The sequence below is a fragment of the Daucus carota genome, chromosome 2 (assembly GCF_001625215.2).
Source record: "Daucus carota subsp. sativus chromosome 2, DH1 v3.0, whole genome shotgun sequence".
NCBI lineage: Eukaryota > Viridiplantae > Streptophyta > Magnoliopsida > Apiales > Apiaceae > Daucus > Daucus carota.
In genome coordinates this window covers 25,383,596-25,398,720 of record NC_030382.2, presented here as the reverse complement: position 1 = coordinate 25,398,720, position 15,125 = coordinate 25,383,596, and the positions used below count along the sequence as shown (strand labels likewise).

Below are 15,125 nucleotides of genomic sequence, written 5' to 3'. Positions count from 1 at the left end.
CTCAGTAGCAGCATGCACATCTGTTCTGAGTTTGGAAAAATCACTTCTAACAGAGTCGATCTCAGATTTAATACCTTTATGCGGTATAGTATTCATTTCTCATTATTGTGTTCACATGTGTTCAAAAGAAAGGGGCACAGGGTCAGGGTCAAGGTCACTTCTAACAGAACCCTTGCAGTCTTCTTTGAAAAGTGATCTGCAGGTTGCTTTCTTTTCTTCAAGGCAGAGAGCTTTGAGTAGAGACTTTAGTAGATTTAGATATTATTGATGATAGAGTGGCATCATCATCATCATTAGAGATAGTGACAATAGAGATATCCTGTGTAGTCCTACCTTGTGACTTCTCTCCTGGAGAGGTGTCTGAAGTAGGCTTTGAACCTGATACAGAACTAGTACCAGTTCTAGCTCCTCTTTTAGATTTGGCAATTGGTATCTTTTGAGAAATACCAGACGAAGTTGACTGTTTAGTATAATGTTTGGGGTGAATGCTTGGGTTAGACACAGGAGGTGTGGAATCCAATGTCCCAGCATCAGGAACTGATGGTGAGGTGCAAGTGGCAGCCGGACCATATTTGGAAGGCAATCTTATCTGCAAAAGACGCCTAACTATGTCAGGAATGACACACGGGTGATTGAAATCAGTTTTGTTATCTCCATTTATGAGGGTTCTAATCCCCGTATCAGCAATCTTGAAGATTGGAATCAACTCATCATTCTCAAAAGTATAGTCAGGATAGAACTGATTAAAAATTAACTGTAGAAAACGAGTGTAGCAAATATAACCATTTTTTTCCTCTTTTCTGACAGCTAACAGTTCTAAGATGAATTCACCATAGTTGAAAGGAGTGTCATGAATTAGAGAGTACCCAATTTGCAGTGATCCTGATGGAAGAGCATCAAAGTTGGATATTTTGTTGAGAAAGCAGTGACTGATGCAATCAAAGAAGAAATTCCATGCTTTCTTGAAAAGCGATCGCTGAAGGGTTCCAATTATAGTAGCTACTCCCTTACACTCCAATGTTGTCAGGAATTCCAAAAGCTCATCATGACTAAGTTCGGTAAGTATTTGAGAACCCAGTTTGGAAAGATGAAGAATGTCGAACAGTAGTTCTGCATTGATGGTATGTTTTGCTTCATTGAAAGTGAAAGAGAGCAAAATGTTGTTGTCTTCATCAAACCCAAAAGATGCAGTGTTCCAAACCTGCATGACTGAGCAGAAAGTAACTCTTTTGGGCTCTGTTAGTGCAAATCCTATCAGACTGTTTGCAAGAAAATCGTGAACAAGATGGAAATCTTTGGGTAAAAGAGAGTTGTCCAAAAGAGCACAAAAGTTATTTGGAGAAAAATTCTTGTCACTAATTGGGTGTTTGATGTTTGTTGAGGGTGAATTCTGAACATCAGCCATTGAAAGTGCGAGTAGAAGATGTTCGAGAGGAGTTGAGAGAGGTGTTGTGCATGAAGTGAAAGTGTTTGAATTAAGTTGTGAGAGAGAAAAACTTGGAGTGATAAGCGAGATTTGAAATACGGATATATCACATATGAGTGTATATCTGGCAGTTGCTGATTTTAAAGGGATACTGAGTGGTCCTTTAAAAAATTGAATGAAAGAGATTACCAAAAAATAAAAGATAAAGTAGGGTAATTTTAATTGCAACTATAACTCAAATATTTATTAAATCAAATACATACTGACCATCATCAGTATTTGTGTACCAGTTTTTCTCAATCATCAACATTGGATTCTTTGAAGTCATAGATCATTATGTTCATCGCTTAAAGATAAAATCTTAAACAATATGACAATTATTTCACTAGTGAATTAACAATTTTAGCATGAGATGAAAACAATGTTAGAGCAAGAACAGAGAGGTGCAATATGTAATTTAAAATATTTCATTAAAATATGAAAATATTACATTATCACGGAAATATAAAGGAAAAGACTATCCCTAACTAAACTAGCTAGAGGACGCCTCGGTCTTTTGTCTTTTCGCCTTCTCCTCATCCTCAAGACGCTTCAACTCCCTATTGCGATAAAATTTCGCAATGGAGTTGGCGAGATTGATAATGTTCACTTGCAATTCCAGAGCCTCCTTACGACGACGCTCTGTCTCATCATACCGATGTTCTTCTCCGAGAAGAACCTCCATAGTAAAGAACTCAATGTTGAGTTTGTCTTATTCAAACAACTCATCAAAGATTTCAAGAGGTGTGGTTGTTGGATGATAAAGTTCATTATTGAACAGAATAGTGAGACCTTCAGGGTCGTAATAGGGACGAGTAGTGGCATAAGGGTTGGTGGGAAGATAAGAACCACCCTCCATTCTGTAATGTTTGGGAATTTGGGCCATGGTTTTGAAAAGTGGGGTGTTGTAGGAGAAGGAGTTTTCTTGATTTCGCAGGGGATGTGTCTTAAGAAAATAATGAGATTTGGAAGCCGTTTAAATATAGAGGGTAACTAAGGGTCATTACACGTAGATGTAATAATTATTGATCCATGTAGTATTTACACATATCTATGCAAGGGACCTCGTGTATCTTTAAGTAAATCTAAGACGACATATTCCCGAGAGGGAGATAAAATCTTAAGTACGAGTAGTCATGATTATTCTAGCATAAGACAAATTTAGAAATTATGCATAAAAGAAACAAAATCTTTGAATAGATTGTACTCTGATAATAGATAAATTTAGAACCGTGCATAAATAAACTTGATAATGAAATAAACAAGCATCAGTATTCGATGCCCTATCAGTATCTAACGCTTACTTACAAATTCAGTTAAAATTGACCATTCCTAGTTTAGTCACCAACTTAGTAAAAGTTGCTTCAGAGAGCGATTTGGTGAATATATCTGCTAACTGACCAGTAGTTGGGATGAAGTGAAGTTCAATTGTGCCCTCTTCAACATGCTCAGGTATGAAGTGATAACAAATACTGGTGTGCTTTGTGAGTGAATGCTGAACTGAATTTTCTGTCATAGGAATAACACTTTGATTGTCACAATAAATAGGTATTTCAGAATATGACAAGCCATAGTCCAGTAATTGGTTGCGCATCCATAATATCTGAGCGCAGCAGCTTCCTGCAGCAATGTACTCAGCTTCAGCTGAGGATGTAGAGATGGACTTCTGTTTCTTACTGTACCATGACAACAAGTCGTCCTCCTAAAAACTGACAGCTTCTTGAGGTGCTTTTTCGATCAACTTTACACCCATCAAAATCAGCATCCGAGTAACAACAGAGATTGAAATCAGTTTCAGTTGAGTACCACAATCCAAGACCTTGAGTTCCTTTGAGATATCGAAAGATCCTCTTAACAGCAACTCGATGAGGTTCTCTTGGTTTGGCTTGGAACCTTGCACACAGACAAGTAGCAAACATGATATCAGGTCTGCTAGCTATAAGATATAATAGTGAGCCAATCATCCCTCTGTAATTGGTTATTTCAACTTCAGTTCTTTGATTAGCATCAAGCTTGGTTGCTGTTGCCATTGGAGTGGCAGCAGTGGAATTGTCTTGCATGTGAAATTTCTTAAGCAGGTTGTCAGTATACTTGGACTGATTTATAAAGATACCATCTTTTGTTTGCTTTACCTGCAGTCCTAGAAAATAACTCATCTCTCCCATCAAACTCATTTGATACTCGGACTGCATGAGCTTAGAGAACTTCTCGCACATCTTGTCATTAGTTGATCCAAAGATAATATCATCAACAGAAATTTGAACAAGAAGCAGATCGTTGCCATGATTTAGATTGAAGAGAGTTTTATCAATGGTACCTCTCTTAAATCCACTATCTATGAGAAATTGAGCAATAGTTTCATACTATGCATGTGGTGCTTGCTTCAGTTCATACAAAGCTTTGTCTAATATATAGACATGATCTGGATATTTAGGATCAACAAATCCAGGTGGTTGTTCCACATACACTTCCTCTTCAAGTTCACCGTTCAAGAAGGCACTCTTTACATCTATCTGAAAAACTTTGAACTTTTTATGTGCAGCATATGCAAGAAACATTCTTATTGCTTCCAATATTTCAACTGGTGCTAAAGTTTCATCATAGTCGATTCATTCTTGTTGTGAGTATCCTTTGGCAACAAGTCTTGCCTTGTTTCTTATGATTGTACCATCAGAGTCAGTTTTGTTTCTGAAGACCCATTTTGTACCAACTCTTGATCTGTCTTTTGGCCTTGGTACTAATCTCCAAACTTCATTCGTTTAGAATTCGTTTAGTTCTTACTGCACAGCTATAATCCAGTCAGGATCCTTAAGAGTGTCTTCAACTTTCTTTGGTTCTTCCTTGGATAGAAAGTTATGAAAGAGACACTCATTTTGCGTAGCACTTCGAGTTTGACCCCAGAGGTTGGATTTCCAATAATGAGATCTGGAGTATGATCTTTTGTCCACTTTTTAGCATGTGGAAGACGTTTTCAGGAACTAGATGCTCCCCATGCATCATATGCTTCATCCTGATAGTTATTGTATTCCTGAGCTCCCCCTATATTGTTGGCGTCTGATGATTCTTCAGTTAAATCAACGAAATCAAAAGATTGAGTGAAGCTTTGATTGTTGACTGAAGAGTTGGTTGAGTGCTCTTCCTGCTCCCCCTCAAAATTAGCATTATGATTCTCAGTATTAGGATTGATAGGAGGAGTTTGAGCATCATTGACTTCGTCACTATCTTCATCGTCAGTAGTAAGATCATCAGTATTTTGATCAGGAACAGCATCAGGGTTAGTGTCTTTTTGAAACTTCGGAGTTTCATGAGGGTCTTCATCCAACCCTGTGATTTTCTTATCATCAGAGGATACGTTTATAGATTCCACAACTATTCTTGTTCTGAGATTGAATACTTTATAGGCTCTTGTGGGTGGATATCCAACAAATATGCCTTCATCATCCTTTCTTTCAAACTTTCCAAGTTGCTCAGGATGCGTTCTTAGAACAAAGCATTTGCAGGCAAAGACATGTAGATGCTTAAGGCTTGGCTTCTTCCCTTTCAGACTTTGATAAGGAGTTACTCCATGTCTGTTTATCAAGGTTATATTCTGAGTGTAGCATGCAGTGTTAACAGATTCAGCCCAGAAATAAGTGGCTAGCTTTGCTTCTTCTAGCATGGTCCTTCCTGCTTCAATTAGAGTTATATTCTTCCTTTTAATAACTCCATTTTGTTGTGAAGTACCAAGAGGTGAGAATTACTGTATGATTCCCTTGTACTTACAGATTCAGTCATTGCGGAATTTTTATATTCTGTACCATTATCGCTTCGTGGAATCTTGATTTTCTTTGTTTTTCCATCCTCAATCATATTCACATGATGTAACAGAATTTTTGGTGTATCATCTTTCTGTGAAGAAAATATACCTAAGTGAACCTTGAAAATTCATCAACAATGACTAGAGTGTACCTTTTGTTGCCTATTGACATGACGTTGACAGCGCCAAAAAGATCGAGGTGGAGCATGTGATGAGGATCAGTAACTGAGTGATCCATTTTGATTTTAAAGAAAATCCTTGGTTTGGCAATTTGACATGCATCACAGAGTCCATCAGGTGTGTATAGGACTTTAGGAAGTCCTCTGACAAGATCTTTCTTCGCCAGTTCATTGATATTGTTGAAGTTTATATGAGAGAGCTTCTTGTGCCAGTTCCAACTTTCTTCAACAGATGCCTTGCTCATTAGACAAGTTGCAGGGCCATCAGTATTGTTGGGAAGGTTGGCTTCATAAATGTTACCATGTCTATTACCAGTGTAAGCAATTTTTCCTGTAGACTGATCAATTATTTCACAATAATTAGAGTAAAAAGAGACATGATATCCTCTGTCAGCAAAATGTTGCCATCTCCATAAGACACAGCTGGGCCAGCTTTTCTCTCAAATTCTGATAGCAGGGCTTTGTTTCCAGTCATATGTCCAGAACATCCACTATCTAAAACAAGAACATTTTTCTTGTTTCCCTGCAGTCAGTTAAGATATGATTTTAATTAGAAATTTTGAGAACCCGTACTTGTTGGGTTCTTTTAGAAATCATTTTCTTTTTCACATAGGTAGAAAAATTAGCAGCATGCTTGATATCAAAATAATGTTCAAATAATGTTCTAGAGTTGTTCCTTCTTGAGGAACCCGTTTCTTTGGAACATGAGGACCATTGGTAATTCTGTCAATGAAGTCAGGATCTGCGGTTTCAAGATACAATAACATCTTCACTTTCCATGTTAGATAATATGCTTTCTTGAGAACAGGGATTTTGATTCCTTCGTATTTGATTCCTTTGATTTCCCAAAGTGCTCCGTCTTCAGATATTGATGCTACTGGGTAATGATCAAGTATCTGCATACTGATATCTATGTATGAGTTCTTGATGCCCATATCATGACTCAACTATCTCTTGACATTTTCATATTAATAATATCCTTTCCTAATGCATCAATGAATCTTTTTTTAACATCCCGAGACTTAAAACAATAGCACACGGCGGATAATCACTATTTTTACGAACTTTATCACAAAGCTGCTAATCGATACAACCAATACTCAAAACCAACAATTCTTATTGATATATAAAAAATACTACAAACTCTCTCAAAACTTTGTTCTTAAGAGCTGCTAGGTTACAATGATATCTCGTGTGTTGTACATACATTTTGATAACATAATAAGTGTTTATATATTACACAACTACGTTTTACAAGATATTCTTATTGATAGAATATCTCCCTACAAACTAGCTATTTATAATCAATCTTCTGTTGTTTCCTAATGTGCTCAGTCTCTCAGCTACTGACGCTCTCAGGATACTGAATGTTGTGAGAGGAATTGATACAACACCCCCAGAACTATATTCCACAATTATAGGGATATCTGTACAACTACAAAAATCACGGCTAGCTTTTAGGGGCTACCGTTAACATAAACTAATAAAAAACAAATGTGTTTAAGGGCTGAGCTTGCAAAGAACCAAACAACGAGGCCAGAATTGCGGAATTATGTCCTGCAATTGCCCGAAAATGTACGTCACAAAGGTTACACGTGCCTCTCTTTAGAATGTAGAGCTCGTGAGTTTATGAATCCGAATCCCTCCCTTTGCAAGGTGCCTACATACCCTATTTATAGGGATCGAGACCATGTAGTTCTCGATTTAGGACTCTGAAGAGATAAGCTCTTATCCCCTCTAGTTCAGGATAAAACAACTTCCTCTTGTAGTTATCTAGCGGTATCTCACTCCAAGTAGGTCACTTGAAGCCTTCGTCTTGCATATATATCCGAATATTCATGAAGTATCTCCACCGATTGTAATTATCCTCATAATAAATGTATTTATCCCTTAATTTGAAGATAAATAATAGCTGATGTACTCCCAATCTACTTCCAACTCGCCCTCCTAGAAACAAGGAAGAAGAGTCCTGCTTGGAGTCTGCCTGCCGTTCCGCCCAGGCCGCGGAAGCCCTGCCAGCGGCATCCCCTAACTGCAGCACTGTAGCTGCAAGCCAGGATGCACTTAGTGGTAACCCCTAGCAGAGGTAACCCCTAAAGCGCCTTCAGGTGCAACCCCATTCTGATGACAGCCTTCAAGGTGCCTCCAATGCAAGTCCATACACCTTCTTGTACACCTTCACTGGTTCACCCAACCATGGTGAAGCCCAATATCATTTACCAAATAACTCCAGTAAGCCCAAGTAAAGCCCAAATAATATGATGGGTTATAAAACAAGCCCAGGGAGATTTTATGGCACAACACTGACTAAATACCAGATACCAGTTCCTGTTGACTGTATTGTTCCCTAACGCTTCATCGAATCTTCTTTCCTGATAATAGATAATCCTGCAAACAAGATACACAAATTGGAAATGAGTCATGATCCAAATGAAGCAAGGAGATTGAGATACCAAAAGAACTAGAACGCAACTGAAGAAAGAAGGGTAAGGTTTGTATCAAGAGGAGTGATTGTAATTGTGCAGTATATAAGAACTGATAGGTTTACACTATGTGTTAAGTTTGAGAGATATTATTTTGTGTAACCTAGCAGCTCTCATTTATAAATGTTCATCTTTGAGAAAGGAGTAATTTATTTTATTTTTCCAGAAGAAAGGAGTAATTAATTCTGTGCAAACGGTTTTTATTATCAATACTGTCCTTTAATTTACTTGTGTTTTTTATTAATAATCATATTGATTGTATCCATTATATTCAAACCCCGCTTCTATAGGCGTTTGAGACCTAATTTTTTTGAATTAGATACTTAAGTTATGTAAAATGATTTTTAGTTGTAATATGTTAAAAAATTTATATTAATAATTTTCTCAATGTTATATCAGGATCAAAATTATTTTAAATCATATAAACAATTGTGTAAATTAAATTTATAATATATTAATTATTATGAATTTTTAGGTCGAGTTCAAGCGTCTTGGATTAACTTAAAAATGACCCATTTTTGTGTTGAGTTCAGGTTCATGTGTTTTTTTTTTTTCAATTCCTAAGATTCAAATCAAATACAAATCTAATAAAATCCAAAATCAAACAAAAATCCTAGTAAATTTGATATCAAATCAAAATTTATATCATAAAAGATATTGTCATAATTTTGCTGAAGATTTAAAGCAGCACTCTCGAGATGTATATATTATGCATTCCTCTCGCTAATATTGGTACTCTGCTCTTTGTTCTCAAACGCCTCTCGGCATCATATATATAAAATCTGCTTTGTTCAATATCTATAAGAATGACCATGAATACTGTTAGTACTCCATTTGTGAAAGATATAAGTTTCGTTCAATGTGTTCACATTTTGTTGGTAGTTCATAACGTATCTTTACTCATGTCGCTTGAATCTCGATTTAAGGAACAAGAATATCAAGGTGATGGTTTAAATCTGAGTATTTTAATTTTTTTAAAAGAGGCTCTCATTTCATTAGTCTAGTATAATTTAAGATACTCTATTGGTCTTGTTTTGTATTTATGATTTGACGTTTATTTTGATGTGTATACGTTGACTATTCTTGTGTTGAATCTAAATCCCGTGTATATGATGGATACCCTCTGATCATATTCTTGTGTTGTATCTGAATTTGGTGAATGTAATGGGTACATGTTGATGAAGGTCGCTATAACTTATGTTATTTAAAATTATGGGTTATGATTGTTTTATGGTATGATCTACACAATTAAAAAAGTGCTATAACTTATGTTAATTATGTGAACGTCGATTTATATTAATTATACGACCGAAATATTTTTATTTTAATCTAATAAGTATTAATTATATCTGGATTTTTTTGCAGTGACAACTGAAGAATCAGCATGTAGTGCACTGGCAAGGCTGAAGAAAAGAAAAAGTTGTCACAATATTGTAATTGCTGACATTGACATGCCGGAAATGGAAATTTTTGAGTTCGTGCGGAAAGTTCGCCATGAATGCACGAGCATTCCAGTCATTTGTAAGCTTAATAGATCTTTCTTTTGTTTATCATGACAAAGTGACATTATCATAATACTTGGATTCAGTCTTTCTCCTTTTCGTAGTTTGTTGATTAGCTTTTCAATCTGTAGTAATTGCTGGGGATGTAACAATGGAATTCGTGAGTGAAGCTTTTAACAATGGAGTGTGCTACTTGTTTTCGAAATCACCAAGCAATATTGATATCAGAAATACATGGCAACATGTCTATAGGGAGACAGGCAAATTACCTGCTTTGACTGACAATACTAGTCCTATTGATGAAGAAAAATATTTCAATCAAAGTAATGACATTAATCGCTGTGATTCCGCAATAAAACCAAATCCAGGAAATTCAAAGAGAAAAATGATAATTACTGTTGAAGAAAATAAAACTATTGAGGATGATGTTGGAAACCATAAGAAGTCACGCATGACTTTGTCAACTTCTCTTCACTCGAAGTTCTTGGATGCAAGTAACATTCTCTGTAAACAAGGTAATTGTTATCTTCTAGGTAATTATTTTCATTTTATAATACATAACTTGTCGTTAATACATAAATGATGATTCGGCAACTTCTTTTTTCTCTTAGAAGCAGGTGCAGGTCTGAATTCAATTTTGGGGAGGATGAAGGAGTCGGGAACATATAGCCAACTTTCTGGAAAGCTACAGGTATTAGTCTATAATGTGAAACATATATTAGTTAATACTATTATGATTTTATATGTCCCTTAATTGCTTAATTAAATCTACTACTGTTTATTTATAATATACTACAACTTAAATATATCTTAATTATCTATATTAAACACTTCATCTATATTGTAGGGATATGGAGGTCCTATAAAAGTCGGTACCAATTCACAGGTAATAGCTCCTGCATTTATATCAAAGCCTCCGATTCGGCTAAATGCTTCACATTTTGTGTGCTATACAATGGAAGAGGTAAAACGAAAGCTAGAGGCAATGAGCTACAATGTCCATAATACTATAAAAGAAAATAACAAAGATGACCAAGCAGCACATGTTGGGAAACAATCTCCACTATTTCCTCACGATTTTGCTCACATGAACATGAAAGGTGGTCAAGATACGAGGAATTGTTTTCAAGCTAAAATTGTTGAACCAGTTGGTGTTCAAGTAGATGACGGAAATGGAGGGAAAACAAGTGAGGGGACGGACCAAAATTATATCAGCAAAGAACATACTTTATTGGGTCCTCAAAATTTTAGTGATGGGATAATGCAGGCAAGTGGTCAACTGAATACAGGCGTACGGGATCTGAACCAAGAGCCTACAAGTGATCTTGGAATGGGGATTGTTGGTTTTAAAAGTGTAGGTAATCAGGAAAGTGTGAACCATGTAAACTTTGAAGAAGGCACTAGTGTGCAGGGGATGCTTGGTTTTAAAAATGTAGGTAAGCCAACAAGTGCGAACCATGTAAACTTTGGAGAAGGAACTAGTGATGCACATCACAAGTTTTCTGAAGTGTTCGAGGATGATGGTCTTTAAACGTAGACCAAACTGTCTTGTTGATTTTTTGTTTGCGAAATAAAAATGATTTTTTGGGCTAAATTAAAATGTTGAAAAATATTATCTTATGCCAAAAAAATTTCTATTTTTTTAGGCTAAACGAAAATGTTCTCAAATATTATCTTAGGCCTTTGATCTATAAATTATTCTTTTTTTCCTGTCAAGATACACAAGCTTCTATTTTTTTATAGGTACTTTAAATATGACAAACCTAAACACACACACACACACACACATAACCCGGGATCAAACCATAACATGAATTAGCTGAGAGACTTGAGTTAACTAAATGAAATATATCAACTTGGTATCTCCACATAAAAATAAAAAGGATTTTGCTTATTTTATATAAGCACAGCACATAGACCTCACCTTTCAAATTTCACATTAAATACACAAAAAGCTACCGAGCCCAATCCAGAAGGTAGTTTGATGGGGCATCAGTCAAGGAGTAAAATCAGAAAGAGGGTCGAATTTTTATATATCCTACAATCTTAGTAGTAAATACTAACACCATCTCACACTATCTGATTTTATCATCTTCTCGAATTATTCATGTCAAATCTAGATTCGTTTTCAAAATTTCTTCCTTTTTACAACTTGATTCTATATTTCTCAAGAATAAAATAGTTGTACTGTTATAGTTTCTTTTACAACCAATAGGGTTTAATTTGGATGGTAGGGTAGAGAGTGGTGGAGTTGGACGTATGGGTGTGTTTGCGAAATGCTGAAATGGTTTGGCAGTTTGAGTGTCTTCAGTTTGCTAATGCTCTTCCAATGTGGCGCCTGCTTGCCGAATAGGAAAAACTCAAAATCCATGAATTTCTTCCACATTTTTCTTCGTTTTCAATTGATATAGATTAAGATTTCTGAGAGGCGTCCTTGTATAAATAAGACAGATTGGAGACAACGTATTACATTGTTCAAGGTTCATTTCTTAATTTACACAAGATTTATGGGACTCAATTTCTTGGTGAAGATAAGGGTACAGGTTCTGAGGAAGAGGGTAAATGGGTTGCGAGTATTTGTATGGAGCATCAATGCTGGACATCTGAAAATACGAAAAACCCAACTGCGTGGAAATCGTTTCCCTCACCAATGATTGCGGCTTCTGGTAACCGTTTTCTTCCCGCTAATGATCGCTTCTTCTACAGGTAAGTCCTGTGTGAATAATACCACGGGCTAAGGTACTATTTTAAACTCACAAATTATCTTGTATATTGTGCACTAAGCCGGTGATCTTCATGGAAACAACCTCCTTACTGAGTAAGGGCATGGTTGCGTACATCTTACCCTCCCCAGACCCTGCTTTAAGCGGGATATACTGCGTATGTTTGGTTTCGTTTGATTTAATCTTAGTAGTAAAATATTAGCAGTATAAAATAATATTAAGGACAAAATTCTTTGTTATTGATTTATTTTGATACACATGTACCAAATTCATTCCGTTTATCCACTTTATCTCCAAGATATTAAAGACTGTTAGAAATATGTTAGTATTGATGATAAGTCAAAAATATTTAGTGTAATCTTGCTAAGGGAAATATAGTTGATCAATGAATATTATATTATCTGTAATATTTGTTGATTATGTAGCCCATCAACTTATTTGGTTTTTGTAATAAAATAGGTACTTTTTATTTTTATTAGTTGCTAGAATAAGTTGATCAACTAATACATTTTGATCTATCACAAGATGTGTAATTAGGATGTCAAATTATAAATATTCTAAATCATGTAACCTACACAAGTAAAATGAAGATCAATGGCTAAATAAAGCTATCAACGGATGAGGAATAAAGATTCATCAACTCCTATTCAACCCATCAACGACAAGTGGGAATGAACTATCAACTAATAAATTAAGAAGCTATATGCGCCTAGTCAAGATGACCACCAAAGATTGATTGTTAAGTTATCGATTCCTAATATGGGAGTTATCAATTGACAATTTCAATAAATAAAAAAGACAATAGTCATATAGGTTAATTATAATTTGTTTTTGAAGCTAAGCTAAATATAGTGGATGTTTGGGTGGAGCTTTTAAGCCCCGCTTCTGGAGTTATAAGTTAAAAGCATTTATTCGTATCGTTTTTGTAAAAAGTCGAGAAGCACTTATAAAATGCTAAGAATCCTAGTTTTTACTTCATGACTTCTACTTTTTTCCCAAACACTTTAATCACTTATAAGTCTTAAGTAACTTCTAAATTCTACTTCACTTTTTTAACTTTAAGCAAGAACCACTTATTTTAAGCTCACCCAAATGGCCCCATAGTCCGAGTCCCATATTGAAGAACTCAAACCTTGCCATTTTAAGCTATACAAAATGGAAGTATTCAACAAAGCAAAGCAGTCAAGAAGACAAATATTTCCAAAAATGTGCAAGCAAGGAATTGAGCAGGGTTGTAGCTTTTTCTAAGTTATTTAGATAGTATATTTACTGTAATGCTATAAAATTTGTTGTAACTGTTCCAACCGTATCTGTGACAGAATTTGAAGCCCTGAAATTCAAAGTCCAACACTTCGAGGCTGAAAATATTGTTTGACGAGTAGAATTGGTTGAAGTCAAGAATAATGCAAGTATGTTGAAGTAGAGATTGGCATCACTGGAAGCTTGTTTCTTTGCTTCTCAACTTTCTCGAGAAGATTACTCATGTGAGGGGGAGAGAGTAGTAGAAAAAGCATCGGTTGATAAGAGTAAGGGAGTACTGGTAGGACTCACGAAGGAGCTCTTTGATTTTGCATTTGGAGCTCAAACTAGTAATCAAGATGAAGAGTATGTTCATATGCATGTGGAGCCATAACAAGTGCTAAGGATGGAAGGAGATGATGATGATCAATAAGAAGGTGAAATCCCACCTGGAGATGAAGACTTTGCATATGAGTTGACTTATCAGAATGATGTTCTCCCTATTGAAGAATATGAGATTGCTAATCCTCAGGACATTGTTGAGTTCAGAGAGGAGTTAACTGAGCAAAGAAAAGCCAGGGAGAATCTAGAAAATCAAAGGCGGATTTGAAGAGAGAGTAGGGAAGCTTCTAAGCACAAAGTTGGAGGTGATTAGGATAATGCAATGTCTGTACTTGATATACTGGAAGTGGAGAAGAACAATCATGATGAGGATGTGAAAGATATATTTGATGTCTTCTGGAGAAATCATGAGAATCTTCATGACTATCACGAAGTGTTGAATGATATCATTACTTCCGTATCTGTTGGACTACTTCCTAGAAATGGCTGGATGGTGTATATAACTTTCATACTAGCAGGACAAAGTGATAGGTTCAAACATGTTACTTGCAAGCTATTGAGGAACCTCTCTCTGACTGAACTATATTTGGTCCGAAACAAGATCATCTCTATTGATGAGAAGCATAATGAGGTATTCAGGGATATGGTGGAAAAGCGGATTGTTGACATGAGTGTAGAGGTACACTTTTATCCACCTGTTATTAAGTACTTCAAGGATGGGATGCTCTAGAGTATTTGCTTAAAGGATGAATCTTTATCTAGATATACACTGCTCGTATATATTCTAAAGTATCTTGAAGGTGAAGTGAGAATGAAGTGCTCTAAGTCAAAGAAAAGAATACAAACTGCTGAGATTCTCAATGCTTATCGTCTGAATTTCATTGTTGTTTGAAGCCTAAGCCTAGATTGTATCAAAAGCCAACTACCTTATCCAGTGCCACCTCTTGATCCTGTTGTTCCTGAAAATCCTAAGCCTACTGTTGTTTCATTCAATCCAACAACACTCACATTTTGTAAAAGGGGGAATTCAGTTGACCATTTTCTTGAGCAATTGGTCGAGTCAAGTGTTCAGTAGTAAAGGAAGATAAATTTGTGCTCAAAACATTACTAGATCTTAGAAACTGAAAAAATTCTGTGGAGACAAGGCACAATACTTCGAGAGTATGTGGTTATTCATCCCGGATCATCATGAAAATCGAAGGTATGGAACTTAAATTGCCCTTCAATAAATTGAAGCAAATGAAACATCTTCCATCACTTGAAAATTTGAAGAAGAAACTTGAACAGCCTCCTCTTGAGAATGCTTTAGAACAAGTGGCACTGAACATCATATATTCCAGGATTGTGGAAATTGAAACAAAGGTTGCACAGTTGAAAGAAGAGAGAACTTCCAAGA

At 35.8% G+C, this 15,125-nt stretch overlaps 1 protein-coding gene across 1 annotated transcript; it reads right to left on the bottom strand.

Moving 5' to 3' along the window:
- Positions 1–1,958: 1,958 nt before the first annotated feature.
- Positions 1,959–4,023, bottom strand: LOC135150477 (uncharacterized mitochondrial protein AtMg00810-like). The gene is made up of 4 exons (XM_064086790.1): positions 3,860–4,023; positions 3,148–3,796; positions 2,867–2,974; positions 1,959–2,144 (listed from the first exon to the last, which is right to left on the bottom strand). Exons 1-4 carry the CDS (start codon positions 4,021–4,023, stop codon positions 1,959–1,961), a joined length of 1,107 nt encoding a protein of 368 aa, XP_063942860.1.
- Positions 4,024–15,125: the final 11,102 nt, after the last annotated feature.